The sequence below is a fragment of the Grampus griseus genome, assembly GCF_964374135.1.
Source record: "Grampus griseus genome assembly, chromosome: 12".
NCBI classification, from domain to species: domain Eukaryota; kingdom Metazoa; phylum Chordata; class Mammalia; order Artiodactyla; family Delphinidae; genus Grampus; species Grampus griseus.
This window is the reverse complement of record NC_139006.1, coordinates 64,391,196-64,415,532: the sequence shown is the minus strand read 5'-3', so window position 1 is coordinate 64,415,532 and position 24,337 is coordinate 64,391,196. Positions and strand designations below refer to the sequence as shown.

Below are 24,337 nucleotides of genomic sequence, written 5' to 3'. Positions count from 1 at the left end.
CTGAGCCAGAGGTGTAGGCTGAGGAGGAAAGGCAGTGAGGAGAAGCTTGGTAGGAAGGGGCCGGGAGGGCGAAGGCGGAGGCCAGGGCCAGCGCGGGCTCCTTGGCAGAGGTGACCGACCCACTCCAGGTAAACCGGGCCCCCATGCCTTGTCCCCAACAGGCTCTTTCTGGGGACTGCAGGCAGGTGGCAGCTGGTGGGGAAAGCCAGGAAGTACGGAGGAAGCTGCTCCCCACGCCACCTGCCTCCTCTCCGAGACTCAACAAAGGGGATTTCCTCCAGCCTGACCGGACCAGGCAACCAGTGGGCCTCCAAGGTGACCCAGAGAAGGACTGGCCTCAACAAGGAGCAAGTGAGGGAGCTGCTGGGCTCGGAGGTTGCTTTGCAGGGGCTCATCAAAGCGTGGGCTCCAGACCAGGAGATGGGCCGTGTGGACACCAGTGACAGCCCGAAGCCAGCCAACACGCATCCTCCTTTCCAGCCATCAGAGAAGGAGCTGCTCCCAGGACTTGGCCCCTCCAAGAACCCTCAGACTTGTTCCCAGCCTGGAAAGCTAGCGGCTTGCTGGGTCCCCTGATGGTCCCCACGACTCAATGAATTCATCCCTTCCCGACAGCCCTGGGGCTGCAGTGCCACAGCCCTCCCGGGGCACAGACCGTGGCTATGGGCTAGGGCACTGGCACAGCTCGTTTAGCTAGCCCTGGGGAGCCCTGCGGGGCCCCCCCATTCTCCCTCCAGTGAGAGCTTGGGACAAGACCTGTGTGTGGAGCGGGGAAGTATCACCGGGCGTTTTGGTTTTAATTCGCCAGCCTCGCTCTGAGCCTGGTTCACTACAAGGCCCCGGGGCAGGACGGGTTTAATGCTTTCCCAGCAGCGACAGTATCAGCCCTTTGAGGGAGGAAGCTGGAAAAAGAGAGAACAGAGGTACTGGAAGCCGTGGCCTGAGGGGCACAGGGTTCCAGCGGGTTCCCCTGCCGGGGCAGAAGTTTCCAGTTACCCTAATTGGCTACTGGCAAGCTGTCTGTGGCTAGAATCCTTCCAGAGGGGGCCGGGTTTGATCTCCCTCTCATCAGGGGGTCCTTGCGGTGCTGACTGTGTGATCACATTGCGGGCCCTTTGCGTTGAGAGAGGAGACTTCAAAGCAGCTGACTTTTGAAAAAATAAAACACAATGAAACAAAAGAGTGCAAGTAGAAGGAAAAACTCCATCTCTCCTCCAGGCCTCAGGCCCGCCCCCGGCCCCCTGGGCCTGCAGCTTGGGGGCTGAAGGGAGGAGGCTGGATGTGGGGAGGGTGGAGCATGAAGGTTACAGGAGACGCCTCTGTCCCCCGCTCGGCCGTAAGGACAAAGGCCGTCAATTGCGGGCGGCTGGTGGGGACCGTGCCTGCCTTTGTACTCCCGGACATCTGCTACACGTCGCCTGCTGCCAGTTGGCGACTGCGGCTGACAGCATGCGGGAACAATGCAAGCCCGTCTCTGACCCACTTTTTCAGCCTTCTGAGGTCCTTTCTGACCCAAGCTGTACCCTGCGTGCAGGCTGCCAAGGCCTCTGAGGAGTCACAGAGATGAAGCCCTTGCACACAGCCCTGCTGGGGACATGTTGCATGGGAGGGGGTGGGGAGGAGTGGAAGTGAGGGGGGGAGGGCCAGGCCACCGCGAGGAAGAAACATGCTCCCCTTACTGGTGTGAGCGGCCGCATGCTCGGGCTGGGGGGCTCGGGTAGGGGGGCGCTCCTCCTAGGGCTTTGGTCCCTTCCCCGTCTGGCTCCATACTGGCCGCCGGCTCTGCTTGCCTTCCTCCCCATTTCTTTCTGCCGGCAGGGCCACCCCTGTCCTCCCGCCTGTCCATCTGGCTCTGTGCACCAGGGCCCCAGCTGCCCTCGGGCCACCCGCCAGGCCCCCTGGCTGTCAGGCTGTCAGTTTCTGGATGGTTCTGTTGTAGTACTGCGTGATGGGGGGCGTCAGAGGGTTCCAGCTGTTGGCGTGGAGCTCGATGACCTCCAGCAGCAGGGACCGGGTCAGCATCGACTCTGAGGGGCACAGCATCTTGTCGCGGGCACTGGCCAGGAGCTCCGCCATCATCTCGGGCAGCTGCTCCTCCAGCAGTCGGCCTGTGCTCTGCAGCTGTGGGCAGAGAAGTGGGGTTAGGACGTGAGCTGGGCCCTGAAAGGGCTCCTGACCCACCTTGGTTAGGGGTGCTGGGGGCAGGAACGGGAAATAGCTGGATTATCCCAGGAAGGTGCAGGCCCAGGCCTCTATGCCACAGGGCAGAAGGATGGAGAGTGTGGAGGGTGGACACAGCCAATGCGAGAGCCCACATTTAATACCCAATCTGCCGGAGGAATAAGAGGGGTCAGAATATTGCCTGCTGCCCAGGGCTGCCAAGAGTCCTCACCAGGAACACGCTGCTTCTCCCTTCATCCACTTGCCTCCCCTCCTACAGGAAGCCTTCTTGGACTATCGCCCACAACCTCAATGGCCGTGTGACCTGCTTCCTTCAAGAGTGACCAGGTGGCACCGTGTCAATTTTCACTTGCTGGGATGTCTCTCTGGAAACGAACTTGGTCATTATTACCTGCATGTGTCCGTGTGGAACCCGAGAGCAGGGATGAGGTCTCTTGTTTCTCTCTTTCCTTCTCTTCTGCCCCCAATCGCACCTACATACCCCCAGAACTGACCCCTGCCCACACTTGTGACACGAAGGGGAGGAGAGAAATATGAACTGGGGCAGAAGGCCAGCCAGAGGGCCTGCCCCCAAGAGAGGCCCCTGGTCATCTCGAACAGCCCCCTTAGGAAGAAGGAGCCCCGATCCTCCGGATCAGCGCACCCTCGGCCGGCAGCCCGTGCAGCTACTCTCCCTATAATCTAAGTCCCCATCTCTGCCCCACCTCCAGCCTCAGCCCACCCGCTTTTTCAAGGCTCTGCCTTCTTCACGAAACCTTCCCTGACCTTTCTGGCCCACTCTGACCTCTCTCCTAACTCCTCAGGGATGCATGCTCTGTACCCATATTTATTCTCTACACCGTCCCATCCACTCTGTGCATGTGACAGAGGTCTCTATCTCTAGCCAGACCACAAGCTGTCTGGAGGTAGGGACCATGCTTTCTCCTCCCCTCCTATCTCCCCTGCCTGGAGCCCCGGCGTGCCCTGGGTGTGGGCCCTGGAAGCCCCTCTCCTCACCACGCTCCACTCTGAATGTCCCTGGGCTGTTTTCTTTTTTTTTTTTTTTGGCCACGCCGTGCGGCTTGCAGGATCTTAGTTCCTCGACCAGGGATCGAACCCGTGCCCTCAGCAGAGGAAGCGTGGAGTCCTAACCACTGGGCCACCAGGGATTCCCCTTGGACTGTTTTCTGAAGGTACAGCTTTGTCCCTGTAACTGGGCCAAAGCCAAGTGTCTGAAGGAAGATCCCGGAGAGCAGAGGCCACACCTTGGGAACAGGAGTGGGACCTCATGGGGGCTGCTTGGAAGTGGACAGTGCCGACCTGGGGGTTCAAGCCTCAGCACCTCCCCCCAAACCCCACACCACTGAAGCCAAAGGAGATATGTGGGGGCAGGGCATCACCTAAAATCTCCTAAGTCATTTATGTGGTGCACCTGGCCGAGGAGGAGGTGGTCTTGGGGGCAGAGGCAGAGTGGACGATGCTAGCCCTCCATCCTTCCCGCCAGAGAGCCGGCAGTTCCCTCTCCTCCAGCAGAAGTCCACATCCACTCAGGAAGCCGTCCGCCACCAGCCCCGCTCGACACGCCCTTGCCCTGGACCCGTGGATGCCTCCAGTGGTCCTTGAGCCCCCATAACTGTTAAGGCGAGAGGGACACACAGGGTCTGAGGTGGGAGGTGTCTAAGCCACGCTGCTTACCTCCATTGAGCAGCACAGGACGGCATCTTCCTTCACATCCTGAGATTGCAAGAGCTGGAAGAGAGTGGCAGAGAATTACGCTTAGGCTGGTGCACTGCTCTCAGCCCCCTGCAGCCCAGAACAAGCATCTCCAAGGGGCGGGCCAGAGAGGCAGCCCACAAAGGACGGCGGGCAGCAGGGGCACTGCCCCAGGAAGCAGTGATTTCTCTGACGGGATCTAAGCAGCTAGAGGACCGCCGTAGTCACGGAGCGTGGGCATCCCGGCCAGGTCAGAGGGCTTGACTAGAGGCCACGGCAGAGCAAGGCCGCAGGTGGGTTTGAAGGCAGCGGCAAGCATGCTGGGATCATCAGCTATGAGCAGCTGGTCAGCAAAAATGAAATTCACGTAGATTTCCTGATTAGCGAGAGGGGCTCAACCATGGTCTCAGGTGCTCCTGGGCCCTGGCTATAGGAGGACTTGCAGAAATCACAGCAGTCTTCTCCACGGGCCCAGCAATGTGAGCCTGCAAAGCCATGCAGACTGTTCCAGAGGCTGGAATTGCTTCCTGACCAAGGCCACGGCCGGAAGGCTCAGCACGGGGACTGGCCACCCCCCGTCCGGGCTTTCCTCTATGTGCTGCATTTCATTCATTCAGTCTCTCTCCCTCTCTCTCTAAATTGAGACATAACTCATGTAACATCAAGTTTACCATTTTTAAGCATACAATTCAGTGACTTTTAGATTCACAAGGTTGTGCGACCATCACTACTAACTCTAGAATATTTTCATTTCATGGCTCCCAAAAGAAACCTGTACCCATTAGCGGTCAGTCCCCTTTCCCCCGCCACCCCCGCCCCTGACAACCCCTAACCGCTTAATCTCTATAGATTTACCTATTCTGGACATTTTATACAATGGAATCATATAACACGTGATTTTTTTGTGAATGGCTTCTTCCACTTATAATGTTTTTAAGGTTCATCCATGTTGTAGACTGTGTCAGTTCTTCATTCCTTATTGGGGTTGGAAGATATTCCACTGTGATACACCACGTTTTGTTTATCTGCTCATCAGTGGATAGACATTTGGGCTGTCTCCACTTTCTGGCTGTTGTGAACAAGGCAGCTATGAACACTTGTGAACGAGTTTTTGTGTGGACATGGGTTTTCATCTCTCTTGGGTACGCACCTAGGAGTGGAATTGCTGGGTCATGTGGTAACTCCACATTTAGCGGTTTGAGGACCCGATAAACTTTTCTACGGTGGCTGTGCCATTTTTCATTCCCTCCGGCAGTGCCTAGGGTTCTGATTTTTCCACAGCATCACCAATATCTGTTATTTTCTGCCTTTTTCCCCCCATTTTTTCCCAGGTCACTTTCCAGCTTTCCTTGGAGACTTCTGGATCACTCCAGCCCATGGTGCCCGCCCCTGCTTCTCACTCCCGAGCACCCCCTGGCTTTCCCACCGCTCAGCATTCCACACAAGTGGCAAGACATCTTCCAGTGTGAACTGTGGCCTCCTGAAGGCAGGGCAGTGTGACGTTCATCTCTGCTGCCCTTTAACACCTAGCACAGCTCCTGGCAACAGTAGGGATTCGATAAATGTGGGTCGATGTGATTTATGCATTGTTTTTGTTTTTTGTTTTAAAGGAAGGGCGGAGGGTAAGGAGAGAGCACAAGAGGAAGGCATTTTTAGGGTCAGCTTCCTTGTCCACTAACCGAGAACTGGAGTCAAGGTTTCTGATCTGGGCATGACGCGTTCAAGGAGGGTGAAATCACACACAACCCCGGGGACTGTTCTCACTGCAGACTCGAGATCCAAATTCCACACACTCTCCTTAACTTCCCCCTCCTCCTGTCATATTGCTCAGGGTCTCCCCCAGCAGAAGCCGCGAGCGGTCACATCAGGGGGGCTGAAGATGTATGTATTAAATGTCAAATGAGTCCAGGGGCCAGATCAGTGTGGGATGCTGTGCCCAGAGATGCTCTCAGGGACCAGACCTCCTTCCTCTTCGTATCTCGGCAGGGCTGGGCACTAACTGATCCCACAGTAGACACACCGAAAAAGAAATCATTTGGGGATGAAGGAGCAGAGGTAGGTCTCAGGCTGCTCAAAAGATGAGCTGGTGGACAGCAAGGGACCACCCGGGGAAGGTAACAGTGTCGGCCATGCAGTGACAGGCGTTGACGGCCATTGGTGGGCACGCTCTGCCCAAGGACACACTTCTGACTCTGGGCCTCTGTGCTCTTGTCAGCCAGGAATTCTCAGCCACCACCTGTCTGAAGACCTTCCTTCCTCAGTTTACTCAGGGCTCTGCCCCGACATCACCTCATCCGCCAGGGATTCCCTGACCGGCCCGCGTGTAAGTGATCCCGCCGTTCACCTCCTGACTTACTTCTCTCCACAGCCTCTCTCACCCCTGACATACGATCTATTTGTTTGTCTGCTGTCTCCCCCAGGGGAAGGCAAGCTCCAGGAGGGCAAGGCCTGTTTGGTCCATTCTCTTCCCGAAACCTGGCACCGTGTCTGGCACGTAGTAAGCACCTGGAAGTATTTGCTAACAAATATGCCTTGAGTAGCAGGGAGAAAACCCACCCAGCTGGGAGGGTCTGCGAGTGAGGAGGGACTGACCTTGAGCCGCAGCCCCAGGGCAACTCACCCCAGTGCATGCGCCTGAAAAGGCGACAGTGAGCGGGACTTGGATACCTCCACCCCACAGACTTCTCCTGTCAGAGCAGACACGGCACAAAATTATCATCAGTGTGTCTGCAAACGTACAGCGTGTGTGGAAACAGAAGTTGGTGTGACTCTCTAAACGGCAATTTGGTGATAGCTATCAACACTGCAAGTGTACAAACCCTCTGAGCGGCGATACTACTTCCAGGAATTTATTCCACACGTGCCCCCCGCTGCCCACATATGCACCATGACATGCATATAAGGTTTTTGCTGCACTTTTGCAAATAGCTTGAATGGCTACCAACAAGGGGACTGGTTAAATTATGATGATACATTTGCACACTCTGCAGCACACAGCTGTCCACCCTCCTCCCCATGCCGGTGTCTGCTTCTGGGGTTTTCTTGCCCCGCAGGGCTGCAGCCCCTCAAGGGGAGCCAAGGGAAGCTTCCACTGAGTCAGTGTCTGGGGGAATTCTGGGGGTCACACTAGGAAGGACCTCTCTCATCTAGAAAACCCTGGAAGCAGGTTCTGGAAAAAGCTGGGGGGAGGTGACTCACCTTGCAGCAGGCGTACCGAGTCATGGGTACTGGACCACGGGTTGGTTCCAGCATCCGACCCAGCCTGCTCTGGGAGGGGCTGGTTCCAGGACTTGGAGGGCCCTGACTGTCTCGGGGGGAAGGTGGGCGTAGCCCCACTGACTCTGCACAGAACATGAGGACAAATATTAAGAGAACCCTGTGAGGTTTGTTGGGACTTCTTTCTGATGGTAACTTTGTTCCTGCATAGATTTCCCATAGTGCTTAGCAGGAAGAGAAACCTTAAAATAAAAATTGCTGGTAGAAATCACAAGAAAGGGGGAAAGTGGGGTATCTGGTGGGAAGGGAACTCCCAGAGACAGAGTGGGTGGTGGCAGCCATTTGGGGACGAGGGGGCAGGCAGAACTGGGAGCTTATGGGAAGGAAGGAAGGGGTCCCGCTCTGGGTGCACCCGGCACGTTGGCTGACACACAGTAGGTGCTAGTAGTGACTGTCATGGGAAATTGAGATGAACCTGGGATCATGTTCCGTTCTGAGACCAGCTTCTTAGGGGTCCTGGGGCTTTGAGACATGGGAGGTAACATGATGGGAAATTCTATGAACAGCCGGGGCCGGACAAGTACTAGATGCTCTGAAATGTGACTGTTTCTCCCTCCAAGTGGCCCCTCCGACTTCTGCCCGCACTGCGTGGACAGCCTCGTGGAGCCTCATGCTTCTGCCAGCACTTCGCCCAGATGAGCAGGTGTCTCCTCTTTCCTTCTATGGCCCAAGGCCCGCCTGCCCTCCGTCTGCTCCCCGGTGACGGTTCATAACTGCAGAGCCGATCCAGGGCTTCCCGTTCTTCCTTCCTTTTCCACATCTTAGTGACTGGACTACCTCCTCCCTTCTGCACACCCAAACCCCTGCAGGCCTGCTCCCTCCCTGGGGGGCTCTGGGGGGACAGACTCAGGGTGGGGACTCTCAAGCAGGGCTGTGGGCAGGCTCTCACCCCAGAGCCTCTCCTCCCACCTTATCTTTCACTGGTTGTTTGGGAAAGTCTGTGCTAGCCAAGAATCACATCGAGTGATAGGCCCTCTCGCAAACGGCCTGCTGGGTTTTCTCAAGGAAGTGGGGGAGGACTGACAGGCCTTCACTGTACTTTTCCTCTGCCGTTGCTGGGATGCAGAGTTCGGGAGGGGAATGGGTGCTGCAGACCACGTCCTACTCTCCCCCAAACGCTATCTCGGCCTGTCCGTTGCCAGCTTTTGAGGGCGGACCCTTGGAGGCTTAGAGCTGAAGGGCTGCAGAGAGGACGTCCCCTCAGCCCCCATCATCACAGCTGGGAAGTCCCACCCTGCTGCTCTGTGTGGTGGAACGAGAGCCCGGCTGGCCTTACCTCGGGGGAGCACTTGACACACGCTACGGGGCTCCCTCCCCAGGACCCCTGTCAGTGTCACTCTGAGAGGCTCCAGTGCCTCTGGGTGATCAACGGCTTCTCAGGGATCCGTCCTTGTCTCGCTCTTTGTGGGCAGTGTCCAAGGGCAAGACCTTTCCACACTTTTCTGTCTTGGCCAAAACTTACCTGTTTTGTGTTCCATTTCTTCATGGCTTGCTTTCCTAAAACACAGCTAGTTTCTGGACAAATGAATCCCTGCTGGTACACTGAGGGGGCCAACTCTGTTGTTTATGCGTGTTCTATTTGGGGTCTTCTGGACACAATGCTTCATTTAACTCCAAGCAACTCTCAAAAAGTAGTGGCAACTTGAACAGATTCTTGTCCACCCGTGTTCACAACAGGCAAGGGGTGGGAGCAACCCAAGTGTCCACTGACGGATGAATGGATAAACTAAGTGTGGTCCATCCATACAACGGAATGTTATTCAGCCTTAAAAAGGAGGGAAATCCTATCACGTGCTGCGACATGGACGGACCTTGAAGACCTTATGCTGAGTGAAATAAGCCAGTTGCAAAAGGACAAGTATTGTAGGATTCCACTTATATGAGGGACCTGGAACAAATTCATAGAGACAGAAAGTAGAATGGTGGTTGTCAAGGGCTGAGGAAGAGGGACTAGGGAGTTAGTGTTTAATGGGGACAGAGTTTCAGTTTTGCAAGATGGAAAAGTTCTGGAGACGGATGGTGGTGATGGTCGCACAACGATGTGAATGTGCTTAACGCCACCGAACTGTCCACTTTAAAATGGCTAAAATGGTCAATCTTATGCTTGCTTTTTTTAAAACCACGATTTAAAAATGGGTTAAAAGCAGTGGCAGGGAGCAGGTACTCTTTGGTGGGCAGGTCATTCTCTGCCTGGACAGGACTGTCCCCTTTCTCTGCTATCGCTCGTTGGAAGAAAAGCTGTAGGGATGGAGGAGACAGGGCTGCAGACCTGGGGGCTGAAGGCCCCGGGGGTGGGGGAGGAGCAGCCCACTCATCGAAGTCTCTGGCACAGAAAGGAGTGTGGGCGGGCTGGGGCAGGCACCCTGGAACAGCGAAATGTGTTTCTTGGACGAGAATCCAAGGCAATTGTGAGAGCCCACACAGTGTTTGTTCGGAAGCTAATGCATTCCTGTCCTATTGTCTCTGCCGGAGACTTGTTGTGGGCACACCCTTCATATCCTCCCTCGGGGAGAGGCCAAGGTGCTTCGAGTCAGGCTGTGGGCGGCTGGACAGCAAAGGGAGAAAGGAGCCTGGTGGGAGCACCTCGGAGTCCCCGGGGGAAGGAAGCCAGGGCAGGGCCATGCCGCCCAAGGGGTGCCCTCAGTGCAGCCAGGCTGGTTGCTTAGGATGCCACCCTGTGCGGAGGGAAAGAGGGTGCTGATGGAGGGACCCTGGGGCCGTCTTCCTGTGCGGGAGGGGAGCGAGTGCTGGAGATCACAATTTCTTCTAGCCCCCCTCCGCCCAAGCTCCCCCAACCACTTCAGCTCACCAACAGCTTGGTTCCAACCCTGGAAGAACAAACCCAGACAGCCTAATGCAGCCCCAGTAAAAGCTCAGCCAGTCCCCACCTGCAGGAGCCCCTCTTTTAAAGGTAGTCAAGGGTAGGCTGGGAGCAGCAACAAAGGAGCAAAAGTGAGGAGATCTCAGAGTGTGTGTGATTGGCTGGTTTGCTGGGGAACAAACCCAGAGCTCTGATTGGCTGGCTGGGCCTACAGAAGGGCAGTGGCAGGATATCCTGCAAGCATGGAAGAAGTAGTGGGAAGAGGAGAGAGAAAAAGAAGCAGCAAGAGTGGGAGGTGCAGGTCTCCAGGGGCTGAGGAAGCCACAGCGATGGGCACAAGCCTTGACGGTGGAGAGATGGGAGAGGCAGAAGAATGAGGCAGAGCCAGAGGAGACGGCCCCGATGCGTGGCACGTGCTCTAGAATGGTGGCCGGGGTGAGGAGCTGCACAGGGCCACCTGCATCTCAGGAGGGCCCTCAGGTTTGAGTCAGGGCATCTCCACCCTGTGCCTCTGGTGGACCTGGACCGGCATCTACAGCAGAGTCTAGAGGACAGCTCCTCATAGTGACCTTGAATCTTCAAGAAGAGGGTCAATTACATCTGAGTCTCTTCAGGGAGGCAGGGAAGTAGATAATCTAGCCACAAGAGGCTGTCATCAAAAACATGCAGAAGGGGGGCTTCCCTGGTGGTGCAGTGGTTAAAAATCCGCCTGCCAATGTAGGGGACATGGGTTCGAGCCCTGGTCTGGGAAGATTCCACATGCTGCGGAGCAACTGCCCGTGCGCCTGCGCTCTAGAGCCCGCGAGCACATCTACTGAAGCCTGCGTGCACCTCAACGAAGAGTAGCCCCCGCTCTCTGCAACTAGAGAAAGCCCACACGTGCAGCAATGAAGACCCAACGCAGTCAAAAATAAATAAATAAAATAAAAACAACACAAAACAAAACAAAAAAAACATGCAGAAGGTTTGGCTTCTATTCACTAAGAGTAACTCCGGGCATGCCACTTAGTCACTCTGCACTTCAGTTTCCTCACTTGAGAATGGGAATAATACTTGCCTAGAATTGTTTTGAGAGTCAGTGGAGATAATGCATGTGAAAGAGTTCTGAAAAGTGCAAAGCTTGATTCAAATGCAAGGTGCTATTATTGTTATTAAATGTATATCTTCATAAACATGTATCTTTCCTGAAGATCTCGACCCACTTTGTAATGTACCATCCCATTTATCCCCGTGACACTCTTGTGGAGACAGGGAAACGACACAGGCATTATTATCTCTGCTTAATAGACAGAGAAACCGAGGCTCAGTAGTTCGTGACTTACTTACACAAGCCAGACAGACAGTAAGTCTGGGAAGAACTAGAAAGTGCTTAGAAGCCCTGGGTCAGCATCCTTTTCCTTGGGGAATTACTTTAATTTCTCCCACATTAGCTAATTCTTACTTTGCTGGTTGGAGCTCATAATTCTTTTTTTTTTTTTTGGTACGCGGGCCTCTCACTGTTGTGGCCTCTCCCGTTGCCGAGCACAGGCTGCGGACGCGCAGGCTCAGCGGCCATGGCTCACGGGCCCAGCCGCTCCGCGGCATGTGGGATCTTCCCGGACCGGGGCACGAACCCGCGTCCCCTGCATCGGCAGGTGGACTCTCAACCGCTGCGCCACCAGGCAAGCCCCATAATTCTTAATTTTGTTGTTGGTGATGATAATCAATCCGGGCCTTCACAAAACTGAATTGATTTTACCTATTCTTTTTCTGCATTGGCCACCATCTCCCCATCTACGCGTGCATGCATGCCTCCATCCACCAATGCATCCATTCTTTCATCCACCCACACATCACGTATCCAGCCTTCCATCTACCCACTCATCCTTTCACCCATCTTCCTAGCTACCCATCTACCCTCTCACCCACTCACCATCCAGCCATCCACTCAGCCAGCCAGCCGTCCTTCGACAACATTTATGGAACACCTCCTATGTACTAAACACGGTGTAAGTACCCGGATAACAAGGAGAATAAGACTTGTAACTTAGAGTCTAGTAGGGAAAACAGAGAGATTGCGCTAGGTATGTGGGGTTGGAACCTGGGACGCAATGGTGGCGGTGAAGAACACGCCAGGCATGTGCCCCAAGCGGCAGCACATGGCATATGCACAAAAAAAAAAAAAAAAAGGTGAACTAATGGAGTGCGCTGGTGAATAACAAGCATTTCAAGAGGCTAAAATATACGGTGCTGGGGGAGAGAGAGCATATGATGATACAGAAGGCCAGGGCCACAGCCTAAAGGGCTCTAGATGCCATGCTACTGGGTTTGGATTTTATCCTAAAGGACTGCAGAGCCACCGAAAAGAATTTCAACTGGTGAGTAGGATGATACTGTTTGCAGTGTGGAGAGTAGACTGGAGATGGTGGGGTGGTGGGAGAATTGGAGGCAAGGAGACCAGTGAGAAATTATGGCGGCTCGAGTGAGGGCAGGGACAATGGGAGGAGATAGCTTAGGAGGCAGAAGTAAAGGTGAGGAAAAGGACAATGAGGAAGATGGATAAGCCCCGGGTTTGGGTCTTGTCCGCGGAATAAACTGGGGTGCCACCAGCGATGTTAGGAAGGCAGGAAGAGTTGGTTCTGGAAAAAAGGAATGAGTTCAGTGTTAGAAATACCAAGCCCACCGTCCTTGCGGGTCATCAGGGACGAAGACTAGTGGGAGACTGGCCACCTGTGACTATCAGTGCCCAGGTGTGAGTCAAGGCCACAGGTGTGACCTGGGGAATGACGTGGAATAAGAGAAGATGGTAAGAGCTCCAAACCCGGAAACAGCAACATCGTAAGGGCGGCAGAGGAGGAGGAACCCCCAAAGGAGGAAGAGGGTGGTCAGGCAAGTAGGCAGAGCAGGAAAAAGTGACGTCATGGAAGCCAAGGGAGTGCTAAGAAGTCAAGGTCACTTCTTGTCGACAAGGTCAACAGTGTCAAAAGCTCAGAGAGGTCAAGTGAGATGAACAATGACCAGGGCCCCCTGGATTTGGTGATTAGGAGAGCACAGGCGACCTTTGCCATGATGACTTCATGCAGGGAGGGGTGGGTGGAAGCCTGGGTAATGTGGAGCTGGAGAGACAGAGCGAGGTCAGGAAGTGGAGAGAGAAAGAGCTGACCATTGCTTTTTCTTTGGGGGTTTCTGTTCTTCCTTCTCTGTCTCTCACTCTCCTTTCCTCCTCCATCTCTCTTTTTTTGGGGGCGGGGCAGGGAACTTGCCTATGCAAGAGAAGAAGGGTAGGATGCTAGGAAAAAGAGACTGGCCCAGGGTCCAGGGGAATGGTCAATACAGCGGGAGAGACTTGAGCAGGGGCAGAGATGAGCACGTAGCGTGAGGGAGAGAGGAGAGGACTGATGCCTGAATTAGCCTTAAATAAGACAAAGGCTATCGCTCCCCTGAAATGGACAGGAAGCATGAGTGCGGCTGTGGATAGGTACCCGTGTAATGCTCACGCTGCCCGGCCTGTCTGGGCAACTAGGAGATTAGTGTTGTTGTACATTCATTACTTATTACCGTCATTCTGTGACTGCCTGCGTTTCAGACATCCCCGGGATAGGGGAATTTGCCCCAACTGTCACTTTTCCACTAGCCTAATAAGAAGCCCCGGGGTGGCAGCTACGGTCAGATGTCAAGGAAATTCATGGTTCTGAACTGGACTTCAGTCCAAGCTTGTGCCCTGTGGTCTGGCTGTCTGCCCTCCTAACTAAGACGGGCAGGCGGGCAGGCACCCTAACTGTGGACCAGGCGCCCTGGAGGGAATAATTAGCCTCCTTCCTGCAGAGCTTGCAAACCGCCCGTACAAAGTGGCCACAGTAAATGTCACATGGGGGAATGCTTCATCCCACAGCTGGCCCCAGGGGGTGGAAACGTAATCTGGGGCTCAGAGCAGACACTGAATCCTTCTGCAGACACCAGAGCCAGAGGACGGGGCCACGGCTCCAATGCCTCCTCTTGGGGGCCAAGCCCTGGCCGGTAGCCTGGACAGGAGGCGAGTTCTGTTCACGTAGTCCCTCCCGGGACCCTGCGTCGGGGTTTGAAACATCAAGGACATTGGTCGTGACTGCTATCAACACCTTCCAGCTTCTCCTTTAATGCCCTTGCCTTTCCTTCTAGAAGCCTTGTCTGTCCTCTTCTGTATTCACTGCCCTGATGTCCATGGATCTCTCTTAAAGGGGGAACACAAGATGCCTGAGGTAGCCCTGAGGTTTTACCTTCCAGGAGGGGTCTCCTGAGGGCTGAGTCACACCTTCCGGGTCCTCAGTCAGCACCTGGCTTACATTTTTTGGAGTGCTGACTCCAGATGCCAAGCTCTGAACTTTGTGCATGTTTTAAAATCCATTTTATCCTTTTACCAGTTTATCTGAGTTAAATACCATTGTAATTATTCTCACTGTATAACTGTAGAAACTGAGGCATGGAGAGTGAAATGAACTCCCCACGAGCGCACGGGTAATGGAAAAGCGGCTTTGGAACCCAGGTCTAGTCTGCCTCCAAAGTCAAAGGACATAACCGCTGCCCCATGAGTAAGTCCCACATAAATAAGACTAATGGCGAGAGGTCAGCAAAAGGGGGGGTGACCACACACCCCAGTTTGCCTGGGATCTTCTTGTGTTCATCCCAAATAATTAGTAATATTCCTTTCGCTTTCAAAAGTGCCCTGATTAGGAGGGTACCTTATAACAGTCGCCTAGACAAGGGAAGGGGCACTGAGGGGCTGGGAGCCCCCCGTCTCCCATCACCACCCGACCAGTCAGTACACCTCTGGCCTGTTCCACCTCCCCTCCTGGTGTGTAAGTACTCCTGCCCATCTCTGAGCGGCTCAGCAGGTGGGGTGAGGAGAAGGCCTCCGAAGGCGGCAAAGCGGCCCTGCTCCCAGCGAGAGGCGGTGATCACTGCAGATCAGGATACCTGCCGCAGGGCCTCACCTGGCCTCACCTGGGCTTGCCAGCGAGAACCGCTCTCCAAGGATGGGAGCCGGAACAGGACGGAATTATGTTAACAGGCTGCTGGCGGGGCCCTGGGGAGAGCAGTTGAAGGAGAGGCAGATGGGAAAGCAGTTGTTCTTCAAGCTTCCTCTGGTGGAGCCTGGCCAGGAGTGCCTGGCCTGGAGGCAATGGGTGGCACCTGGGACCGTCACTCCCTTGACAGCACCCTCTGGACGCCCCTCTGAAGGAATGACTGCATTTTGCGTCTGACTCAGCATCAAATGGTTCCCTGAGACGAGGGGAGGGGTTTGGGCTGGCTGGGGCCCAGGCCTGAGGCCTGGGACAGTGGGCAGACACCCCTCACAGGGCCAGTCTCTGAACTCAAGTCTCTCCCGGCGCCCACCAGGCTGGGACCCCCGGGGCGGCACAAGGAGAGGGCAGGGAAGGGGAGGGCGGCCCGGGCTGCCCTCTGCTCTTCGTGGGCCCTTCCCTGGCCCCTGGCCCCTTCCCTTGGCTCTCTGCAGCCCCCCAACCTCCGCCCACCTGTGGCCTGGACTTGACCTTGCTGGCTTTGGGGGGAGGGTGTGATAAGCGTCTGGTGGAGGGAAGTAGCTGCCTGCAAAGGCATTTTCCGCTCTCTAAAGTAAACAATCAAACAGGAAATTAATCGAGAAACCCACATCAATGGAAGGTTCAGGTTGTGATTTTCACAGCCCCAGAGCCAGGAAATTCAAAGTTATAGTTCCCATAGCAACTCGCCTGTAGAAGCTGCCGCTGCCGCTAGCTTGGAATGAGAACTTGAGGGGTCAACTAGGCCAGCCCTCTGCCTCCAGGAAGCACAGCCCAGCAGCAAGTCTGAATGTGCTGGGGGTAGACTGCCCTTCCGAGGCGCAACAGCAAGCCTGGGACAGTTAGGAGCTGCACGGCCTGGGCTCTACTTTCAGTTCTCAGAGCGACAATCGTGTAAACTGCAGAATAAGCTGACATCCTGGGGCTTCAGTTTTCTATATTCCCCTATTCCAGTTATTATTCCTGTATCCCCATAGTCTGTGAATGGGGGCGTAATACTCACGCCTGCAAGACGCTAGAGCGAGGGGCTGTGCAGCGCGCGCTTATTCTTCCTCGCGTCTCCCACCCCTTGTTCTACTTAGTCCCATAACGACCCCCCATCTCTATCCCAATTGCCCCTGAACTGTGTAATTGTCCTTTGCCTGCCCCCTTTCCTCTGGGTTGTTTTTCCTCCAAGAAACATCTCAATTGATTGACAGGCAGCCTCCAAGGTGGCTCCATTTGTCGGATGGCCTCGTCTCTTCAACCTGCCCCTCCACCCCTTCTGGACCAAATATATGGTATGAGCTCAACGTACACTTACTGCTCCCTTGACTGATAAACGGGTAGCCTGAACGGAACCAGACGCAAGCCCTCCTCCTTCAAGCCTGTGCGGGGTTGTGTGTCTTGGGTGGGGTTTTCTTTTGTGTGACTAGTGAGGAGTCCTGCCTGGCAGGAAAGGAGATAAGGGCGTTGGAGCTCAACAGAGAAGGAAACAGTCTGGAATCCTTCCCCGAGAGTCACCCTGCCCTCCCACCCGAGATGGCCACGATAGCCGGCCGGCCTGATCAGCGCAGTTCTGCAGCCCAGGCCCGGGGACCCTTAACACGGGCCGAGGCAGGAGTGGGCACTTCCGGGCACCAGGCCTGTGGCAGAGGGTGCCCAGCCTGCCCGCCCACCCGCCAGCCTGGCCCTGGAGCCGGGCCGTGAATTGAGCAAAGCAGTGGAAAGAGAAGTGACGCCTGCTGGAAAGCAGACAGAGCGGCTCCTGGATTTCCTAACAGGCCCAGCCGCGTGCCAGGGCCGATGGGCCAGCTCAGAGCGCCTGCCCAGCCTCGCTTGCGAAACAGTCCTTCCTCCCCTGGGTGAGCTTTCCCGGGTGGCCGCGCCGCTGTCTAGCCACCCGAGTCCCTGAGCGAGGCCTCCCCTTCACACCCATCGCCTTTCCGTCCTCCCTCTCCCGGGTTTAAACACATCAGAGCACGGTGGGCCCCTCGGGAAGACAGGATGCATCCTGGGGGTGCAAGATGTTTCCTTTCATGAAGGCAAAGAAATTTAATCAGAAAGAAGAAGAGATGGGGAAGTAGGTATGGACAGAGGGCTGACTTCTCTGCAGTCTCAGAGGGGACCAGGAGAGGGGCACTGCCACAGAGGGTGACCCACTGGCTTCCAAGGAAAGGCCTCCCTGTGCACAGAGCCCTAGGCTGCTGCAGCCCCGGAGCCCGGCATTGCTCACTGATGGGCACACGGTCATCTGAAGGGCTTTGCCAATCCACCTTGTCTTGAGCCTGGGAAGAAGCTTCTCAGAAGGTTCTTCTTGGTATGCCAAGCTAACCAGGGGTCCCTCCTACCAATTCCAGACTCTGCAGGGGGTGGGAGTGGGGAGGGTGCAAGTAACCAGCAAGGGGCCTGGAGGAGCTGGGGGAGGGGCACACCGGCCTCGTACTCTGCCCCCAAGCACGGAATGCCGAAGAAGCCTTTGCTTAGATCACGTCCTCTTTAGCCGTGTGAAGAATAAATGCCTGCAGCAGCCTGGTTCCCAGGCAGAGGTGCCAGTCTTCCCGGGGTGGGGCAGGTGGGTGGAGTTTGAAGACACATGGCAGAAGCTGGCCGGGAGGTCTGCCCCTTGGGTAGAGGAGCTTAGCTGGTTCTGTGGTGCGTTTGGGTGCAAGGAGGTTCCCGAGGACCAACTGGGCAGGGACGGCTGGGCCTGGGACGATTAAGCACAGAAAAAATAGGGCTGTGCTCAAGGCATAATTAGCGTCTGTGCTCAGAGCAGCAGCCACCCAAATGGAGGGGCAAACAGGCCTGGGCTGAGAAAAGGGCCTGGGCTGCCTGGGGACAGCAGAGGTACTCGCTAGCAAGTCGAAGGTTGGAGATAAGAGTGTTTAATGGGCACCTGGAAGTCTGTTTGGCTTTAGAGCCTTACCCTTAGCAAGAGTATACATTTTCATAATGGGGTGACTCTTCCTAAACTGAGACAAGCTCTTTGGGTGAATTAGCACGTGCGTCAATATTCTGCAACACAGCGCATCCTTACCAGGTCCAGCTGACTGGGCTGCAGGGGATAGAGTGCTTAGCCTGGCACTCAGGGGCTCGCTGGCCCACTTCCGCCCCAGGGGCCCTCCATCCCCCTCTCTCCCCTTCACAGGCCTCCCGTCCAGCCACATCCATCTATGAACATGGCTTGTCCTTATCTGCCTCTGGCTTTTGCTCCTCATTGACTCAGCCAGGCCTGCCTTCTCTCACCTTGGCTCCATTTACTGGACCCTGCAAGATGGACCGCAAGACCCCCCCCCCACCTCCTCCGAGAAGCCTTCCCTGACCTCCTCTCCTGATCCCCTGTAGGGAGAAGCCTCCTTACTCACAGCCCGGGAGCAGTTATTTGGTTCTACCCAGTTCTAGGTCGATAGCCTAGAGTTTACCTAGACTAGCTTTTCCTCACACAGGACCTTGTGCCCAGCTGGCCCTCTCAGAAAACCTGTGGATTGGATTTGAAGGAAAATATGTGCTGGCTGGGGCAAAGCCCCTCAGAAGAGCCTCTGTGTTCCCTGAATGCAGCCCCACCAGTGACAGACAGGCCTGGAGCATGGCTGGTCCTGCACCCTCCTCCAAGGAGTCTGAGAGAATAGAAGAACTTTTTCATTCATTCATTCATTCATTCAATAAGGAGGCATGAATCCTGTCCTCATAGACCTATTAGTTTAGTAGAAAAGACAGAGTTTACACAAGCAGATCTGTGCTGGGAGCCGGGGCTGTAAAGTGAGACTGCCTGGGTTCTAATCCCGACTCGATCACCTGCTAATTATGTTGCACAGGTATCTTCTCTGAGTCTCAGTTTCCTCATCTGGAAAGTGGGGGGAGCATTACATGAGATAATCTATGAGACATATTTAGAGCAGTACCTGGCACACAGTAAGCGAGGCTCTATCAGTGGCAGGTCTCAGTAGTAAGTGGGCTCGTTTTGCATAGAACTAAGGGTGCTGCGGTGGTGGGTGGCAGGAAGGACCATTCTCATCTGTGCGGGGAGAGGAGGCTCGGAAAAGCCTTCCTGGGGGAGAGAGCTTTAAACTGACGCTTTAAGGTGGAGCTAGAGAAAGAGTGGGGTCAGGAGAGGGAAGGAGGGAAGAACATTCCAGGCAGTGACCCCTGAGAGTCCTGTGAGCCTGCAGTCCACAGAGAGAGAGCCGGCCAAGCCTGGTTAGAAGGCTGGTGGGGTAATTCAAGTGAAAGGTGACCTTGGCCTAGACAATGGAGAGGGAGAAAAGTGGTAGTCAGAGCCAGGAACTCTACGAGAGCTGCTACCCACAGACCCTGGGGACTGACGGGGTGAGGGCTGGTCAGGGACGGCCTGGAGTCTTCAGCCACCACAGCCAGGAAGATGGTGGCACTATCCCTGGGGGGAGGGGCAGGTTTGGGGTGCAGGAGATGGGTCGTATTAGGACACTCAGAGTTTGAGGAATCCGTGGGTGGGCCAGGGGGAGGTGTCAGGTGGATGCCCGCAGGCCTGGAGATACGGAGCTAGAGTTTGTGCAGTTCAAGTCTGAGGGCTGCTGCTGCCCTGGGAATTTGCCTGTGACCAACACAACACAAGCTTTGAGGCCTCCGCCTGGGGTCTCGCTCATGGCCCACCACAAGCTACAGTTGCCTGTCCTTTGGTAAATCCCAAAGGACATCAACTTCTCCATGTTTCTGGTTATGGGGCCGTCAAATGAAGTTTTGGAGAAGGACTTAAAGGTGAACATAGGCCCTCGGCGAAGGCTCCTACACTAAACTCGGGGTGATACATGTACTTGGAGCCAGCCTCCAAGTGTGTGTGTATCTACACACTCATGCACAAACATATTATCTATCTATGTACGTTACATGAAGTATGACGAGAAAGGAAACTAGTTTCAGGGGGACATAAAAAAAAATCAATCTTATTTCTTTGTATTTTCTTCTAGCATCTGTGAGAGTACCTGCTGCCTGTGCAAGGACCCAGGTGAGACATTCTCCAGGTGGAGCTGAGCCCAGAGTCTCGCCCAAGGCCTGGGCAGCCCAGCACACCCAACTCGAGAGCGGTATTGGCTTGGAAACACCTCTGTGAGTCCCTGGTGGCGGCACACCTGCCTTGCAATAGGCGTTTCATCTGGGATGAAGAAAAGTGGGGCAAAGAGGTAGAGGGAAGACCAGCTTGGAGCTATTTTAAGCCCACGTCCAAGGTGATGGTGGCATGACAGAAGAGAGGTGGTGGGGAAAAGGGAGGAATCAAGGGTAACTCCCAAGTTTTTGGCCTGAACTAAAGGGGTGGCCAGTGGTTTCATCTACCAAGATTGAAGCTAGCTGGAGGGAGGAATGGACTTGGCCATTGGGTCTAGAGGTCAGAGGAGTGGTCCTGGCTGGAGACACATTTGAGAGCACTGGGTGCAGAGGGTATTTAAAGTCCTGGGGCCAGATGAGATCATTTAGACCAAGATTTCTCAGCCACAGCACGACTGACATTTCAGCCAGACAGTTCTTTGCTGTGGAGCCTCCCGGGCATGGCAGGGTGCTGAGTAGAACCTGGGCTTCCTCCCACCAAAGGCCAGTAGCACTTCCCAGTTGTGACCACCAAAGATGTCTCCAGACACTACCAAATGCCCCTTGGCATTGGGGGGCAAACTGCCCCTAGTTCAGAATCATACATCTAGATCAGGGGTGGATAACCTCTAGTCCACCAGCCAAATCCCCCCCTCAGCCTGCTTTGGTACAGGCCAGCGAGCTAATAATGCTCTTTACATTTTTATTTTTCCTTTTTATTTTTTTTGGCTGCACCGCACAGCTTGCGGGATCTTAGTTCCCTGACCAGGGATCGAACCCACACCCTCTGCAGTGGAAGCGCGGAGTCCTAACCCCTGGACCACCAGGGAAGTCCCTACATTTTTAAATGGTTGACAGGAAAAATCAGAAGAACACTATTTTGTGACACATTACATGAAATTCAGATTTCAGTGTCCATAAATAACATTTTGTTGGAGCACAGTCACTGTCATTGGTTTACAAATCATCTATGCTGCTTCCTTGCTCTAATGGTGGTGTGGAGGCCTGAGGAGGCTTCTGGATTTGGCGATAGGGCAGTCTCGAACGGGGACCATGCTGTTGGCTCGATGGGGCAGAAGTAACCCAGAGACACCATGTAGGGAGACGATTCTTTTGAAAATCCTGGCTCTAAGGGAAGAGAGAAATGGGGTGGCTTCTGGAAGGGAATACGGGGGCAAAGGAAGGTCTTCCCCGCTCAGATGGATTTAGTGGGTTGATAAGAAGAAAACACTAGAGAGAGGGGAACCTGTGAGGTGGGAGAGAGAAGAGAAATCCATTGCAGGAAAGAAGGAGAGAAGGGATAGGACAGGCACACTCTGGAATCAAGGAGCGTGCTGAGGAAAGCCACCACCCTGGCAGACGGGCCACCCAAAATAGGCCAGGTCCACCATGGTTGTGAAGAGGCCCGAGACAGCCTGTGGGCCCTGTGAGATAATTAAAGAAAGCGGAAGTTATGTAAGCAGACTTAGATAGCAGTTTGGGTGAAGAAGAAAGATGCTTAAACCTGGCTTTTGGATTATTTTAAAATCTTACTCTATTATTTGTGTTTATATATAAATTACTCTTTCTTCAAGCTATGTGCTAACTTAACTGCAAAATTATATAGAAAAAGCCCCCAGGGGGTGATTTTATATTGTATTTCTAGTTTTCTCAGTTGAAGGTTTTTTGAGAAGACTTTTTGTTTAAGTATCACACATACAAAAATGTGCAGTGAGATGGGTTTGCACAAATAACAAAGGGCAAACATGTTCTGATGCCCTGACCAAGAGCTACAAACCTGGATCACACCCCACAGTCCTCCTGCGCCCGCCCCGTCATTTCACTGACCCTTCCCGAGGGTCACCACGATCCTCCTTATCACCAGAGTTAAATTTTGCCCACTTTAAAACCCCCAGGGGCTTCCCTGGTGGCGCAGTGGTTGAGAGTCTGCCTGCCGATGCAGGGGACGCGGGTTCGTGGCCCGGTCCGGGAGGATCCCACGTGCCGCGGAGCGGCTGGGCCCGTGAGCCATGGCCGCTGGGCCTGCGGGTCCGGAGCCTGTGCTCCGCAGCGGGGGAGGCCACAGCGGTGAGAGGCTCGCGTACCGCAAAAAAAAAAAAAAAACCCAGTATTTCAATTCGAAGCAAACACACTGGCTCTGCACGATGGCCCCCTGTGACTCCCCTTGCTCACCTGGGCCCCTGTGAGAGCCCTACCCATTCTTGACTGCCCACTCTGGGTTTTCCCTCATAGGGTATCATCTGATTCTGGACTTGGCAGGGCAGGTATGCTAGTCCCAGCTTTTAGGGCTGAGGAAATGGAAGTTCAGATCTGAATTAGATGACCTCCGATGCATAGGTCAGTGTCAGGGAGCTGATTTCCAAATCCAGGAATCTGTCTCAAAAGTCTGGTGCTCTCTTCTGCACTGTGTTTATAGATATGCATCCTGTAATTTTCGGGGGGAACATGGAGCCCTTTGAGGATCTGATGGAAACTCTGGCACCTCTCCCAGAAAAATGCACATCTCCACAGGTTCACAGATGTCAGCGTACAATTTCAGTGGGTTCCCAGACCCTGAAGGCCACCCAGGGGCCCAGGTACAAACCCTGGACATGAGCCATACCCCTAAATCACCAATGGAAATGTCACAGAAGCGCAAGCCAGTGACATCAACACAGCCATGGTCTCAGGTGTCGCCTTCTTCCGTGGCTGTCTAGGCTGTGGCTGGGTAGCTCTGTGGTTAAGGCACAATGCCAGGGTGGCCGATAAAGAGACCCTAGGACTTCCCTGGACATCCAGTGGTTAAGACTCCACGCTCCCACTGCAGGAGGCGCGGGTTTGATTCCTGGTCAGGGAACTAAGATCCCACATGTCATGCAGCATGGCAAAAAAAGAAAAAGAAAAAGAAAAAGAAAAAATAAACCATGAAAGTTCTGTACTTTGTGCCAGACACTTGACAGACATTATCATCGATCCTTAAGACAACACTGCAGAAGTAGAGGCTGTTTCCCCATTTTACTGATGGAAAAATTGAGGTTCAAAGAGATTAAGTAACTTGCCTCAGGTTCCAGTTAGTACAAAAAGCGTGGGATTTGACATCATGTAAATCTGACATCCAGGCCCTTGTTCTTTCCATTTCCTTTCTCACAGAGGGGGCTTTTAGCTTCCCTCTCGTGCCGCTCTGTCTGTGTCGATCCCCGAAGCTGGCAGGGAGTTTCTCTGAAGCGCAGGGCAGGGAGGGAGCTGACTGACAGCGTGAGGATGTCTCAGTGCGCACTATCGCCATTCACGGGAAGTGACTCACTGGAGCCCTGCCACTTTGGGACTCCAGGGGACACATACACATTTCCTGTGTCTCAGCTAGAGCCTCGGGCATCGTGAGCTGCTGGAAGGGTAGATCTCTGAAGGCGGCCAGAGATAGAAAAACCACCCAGCTCTGCATCCTGGGACAGAGAAGCCTGTCCCTGGGTTCAAATGATAGAGCTGTGTCACCTCTGGGCCCGTTTTGTCATCTGTAAAGTGGGGGTGAAGTTCAGACTAGCTCAGTGTTTGCTGCTCGGTGTGTGGTCCTCCTAACCTCAGCATCAGCATTGCCTGAGAAATGGCAAATTCTCCTTTTTCCGACAGTGATTCTTAAATTTTAATGGGCATCCACATTACCTGGAAGGCAATTTCCCAGCTGAGAACAACAGATCTAGGTCAGGGGTCGGTTCAACTACAGCCCAGCCGCCAAATCTAGTCCACAGCCTGCCTGTCTCTTACAGGCTCATGAGCTGAGAATAGTTTTGACATTTTTAAATAGCTAGGAAAAAAATCAAAAGAAGAATAATATTCGGTGACACATAAAAATGATATAAGATTCAAATTGCAGTGTCCGTAAATAGGGTTTTGTTGGAACACGGTCACTCTCAGTCATTTACATATCACCTAAGGCTGCTTTCCCGTTAAGAAGGCAGAGCTGAGTAGTTTCTACAGAAACCGTTCTCACTGATTCGCACTGCTGTTCAGCACAGGACACATCGCAGGGATGCGGTTAAACTCGATTTTGCCTCTTGGGCTGCAAAGCTGAAATATTTACTATCTGGCCCTTTAGAGAAGTCTTTTGACCTCTGATCTGGGGAGAAGAGAGGAGAGCTCGGGGATGAGCTAGGATCTCTTCCGGGGGGAAAAAGGAAGCTGTCAGGAGCTTCTGGAATCCGTGGAAGTCCTTATCTCTGCTGGGTCAGCCCTGAGAATCCTTTACCCTGTTGCTTTGAGGGTGGTCTGGAAGGCCCCTCTGATCACTTGCCTGGATGAAAATCCCAATTCCACTTCTGGAGCAGGGGCTCTT

The 24,337-nt window shown here is 54.2% G+C and overlaps 1 protein-coding gene across 2 annotated transcripts in view; it reads right to left on the bottom strand.

The window, feature by feature from the left end:
• Nucleotides 1–1,729: 1,729 nt before the first annotated feature.
• The window catches only part of CTIF (cap binding complex dependent translation initiation factor), a 230,860-nt gene continuing 208,252 nt past the window's right edge, over nt 1,730–24,337 (bottom strand). For both annotated transcript variants that reach the window (XM_082668483.1, XM_082668484.1), the window contains exons 10-11: nt 3,856–3,909; nt 1,730–2,121 (exon numbers count right to left, since the gene is read on the bottom strand). In XM_082668483.1, the coding sequence (XP_082524609.1) occupies nt 1,906–2,121; nt 3,856–3,909 (270 nt within the window). In that variant the 3' untranslated portion in view covers nt 1,730–1,905. The remainder of the gene's footprint in view (nt 2,122–3,855; nt 3,910–24,337) is intronic.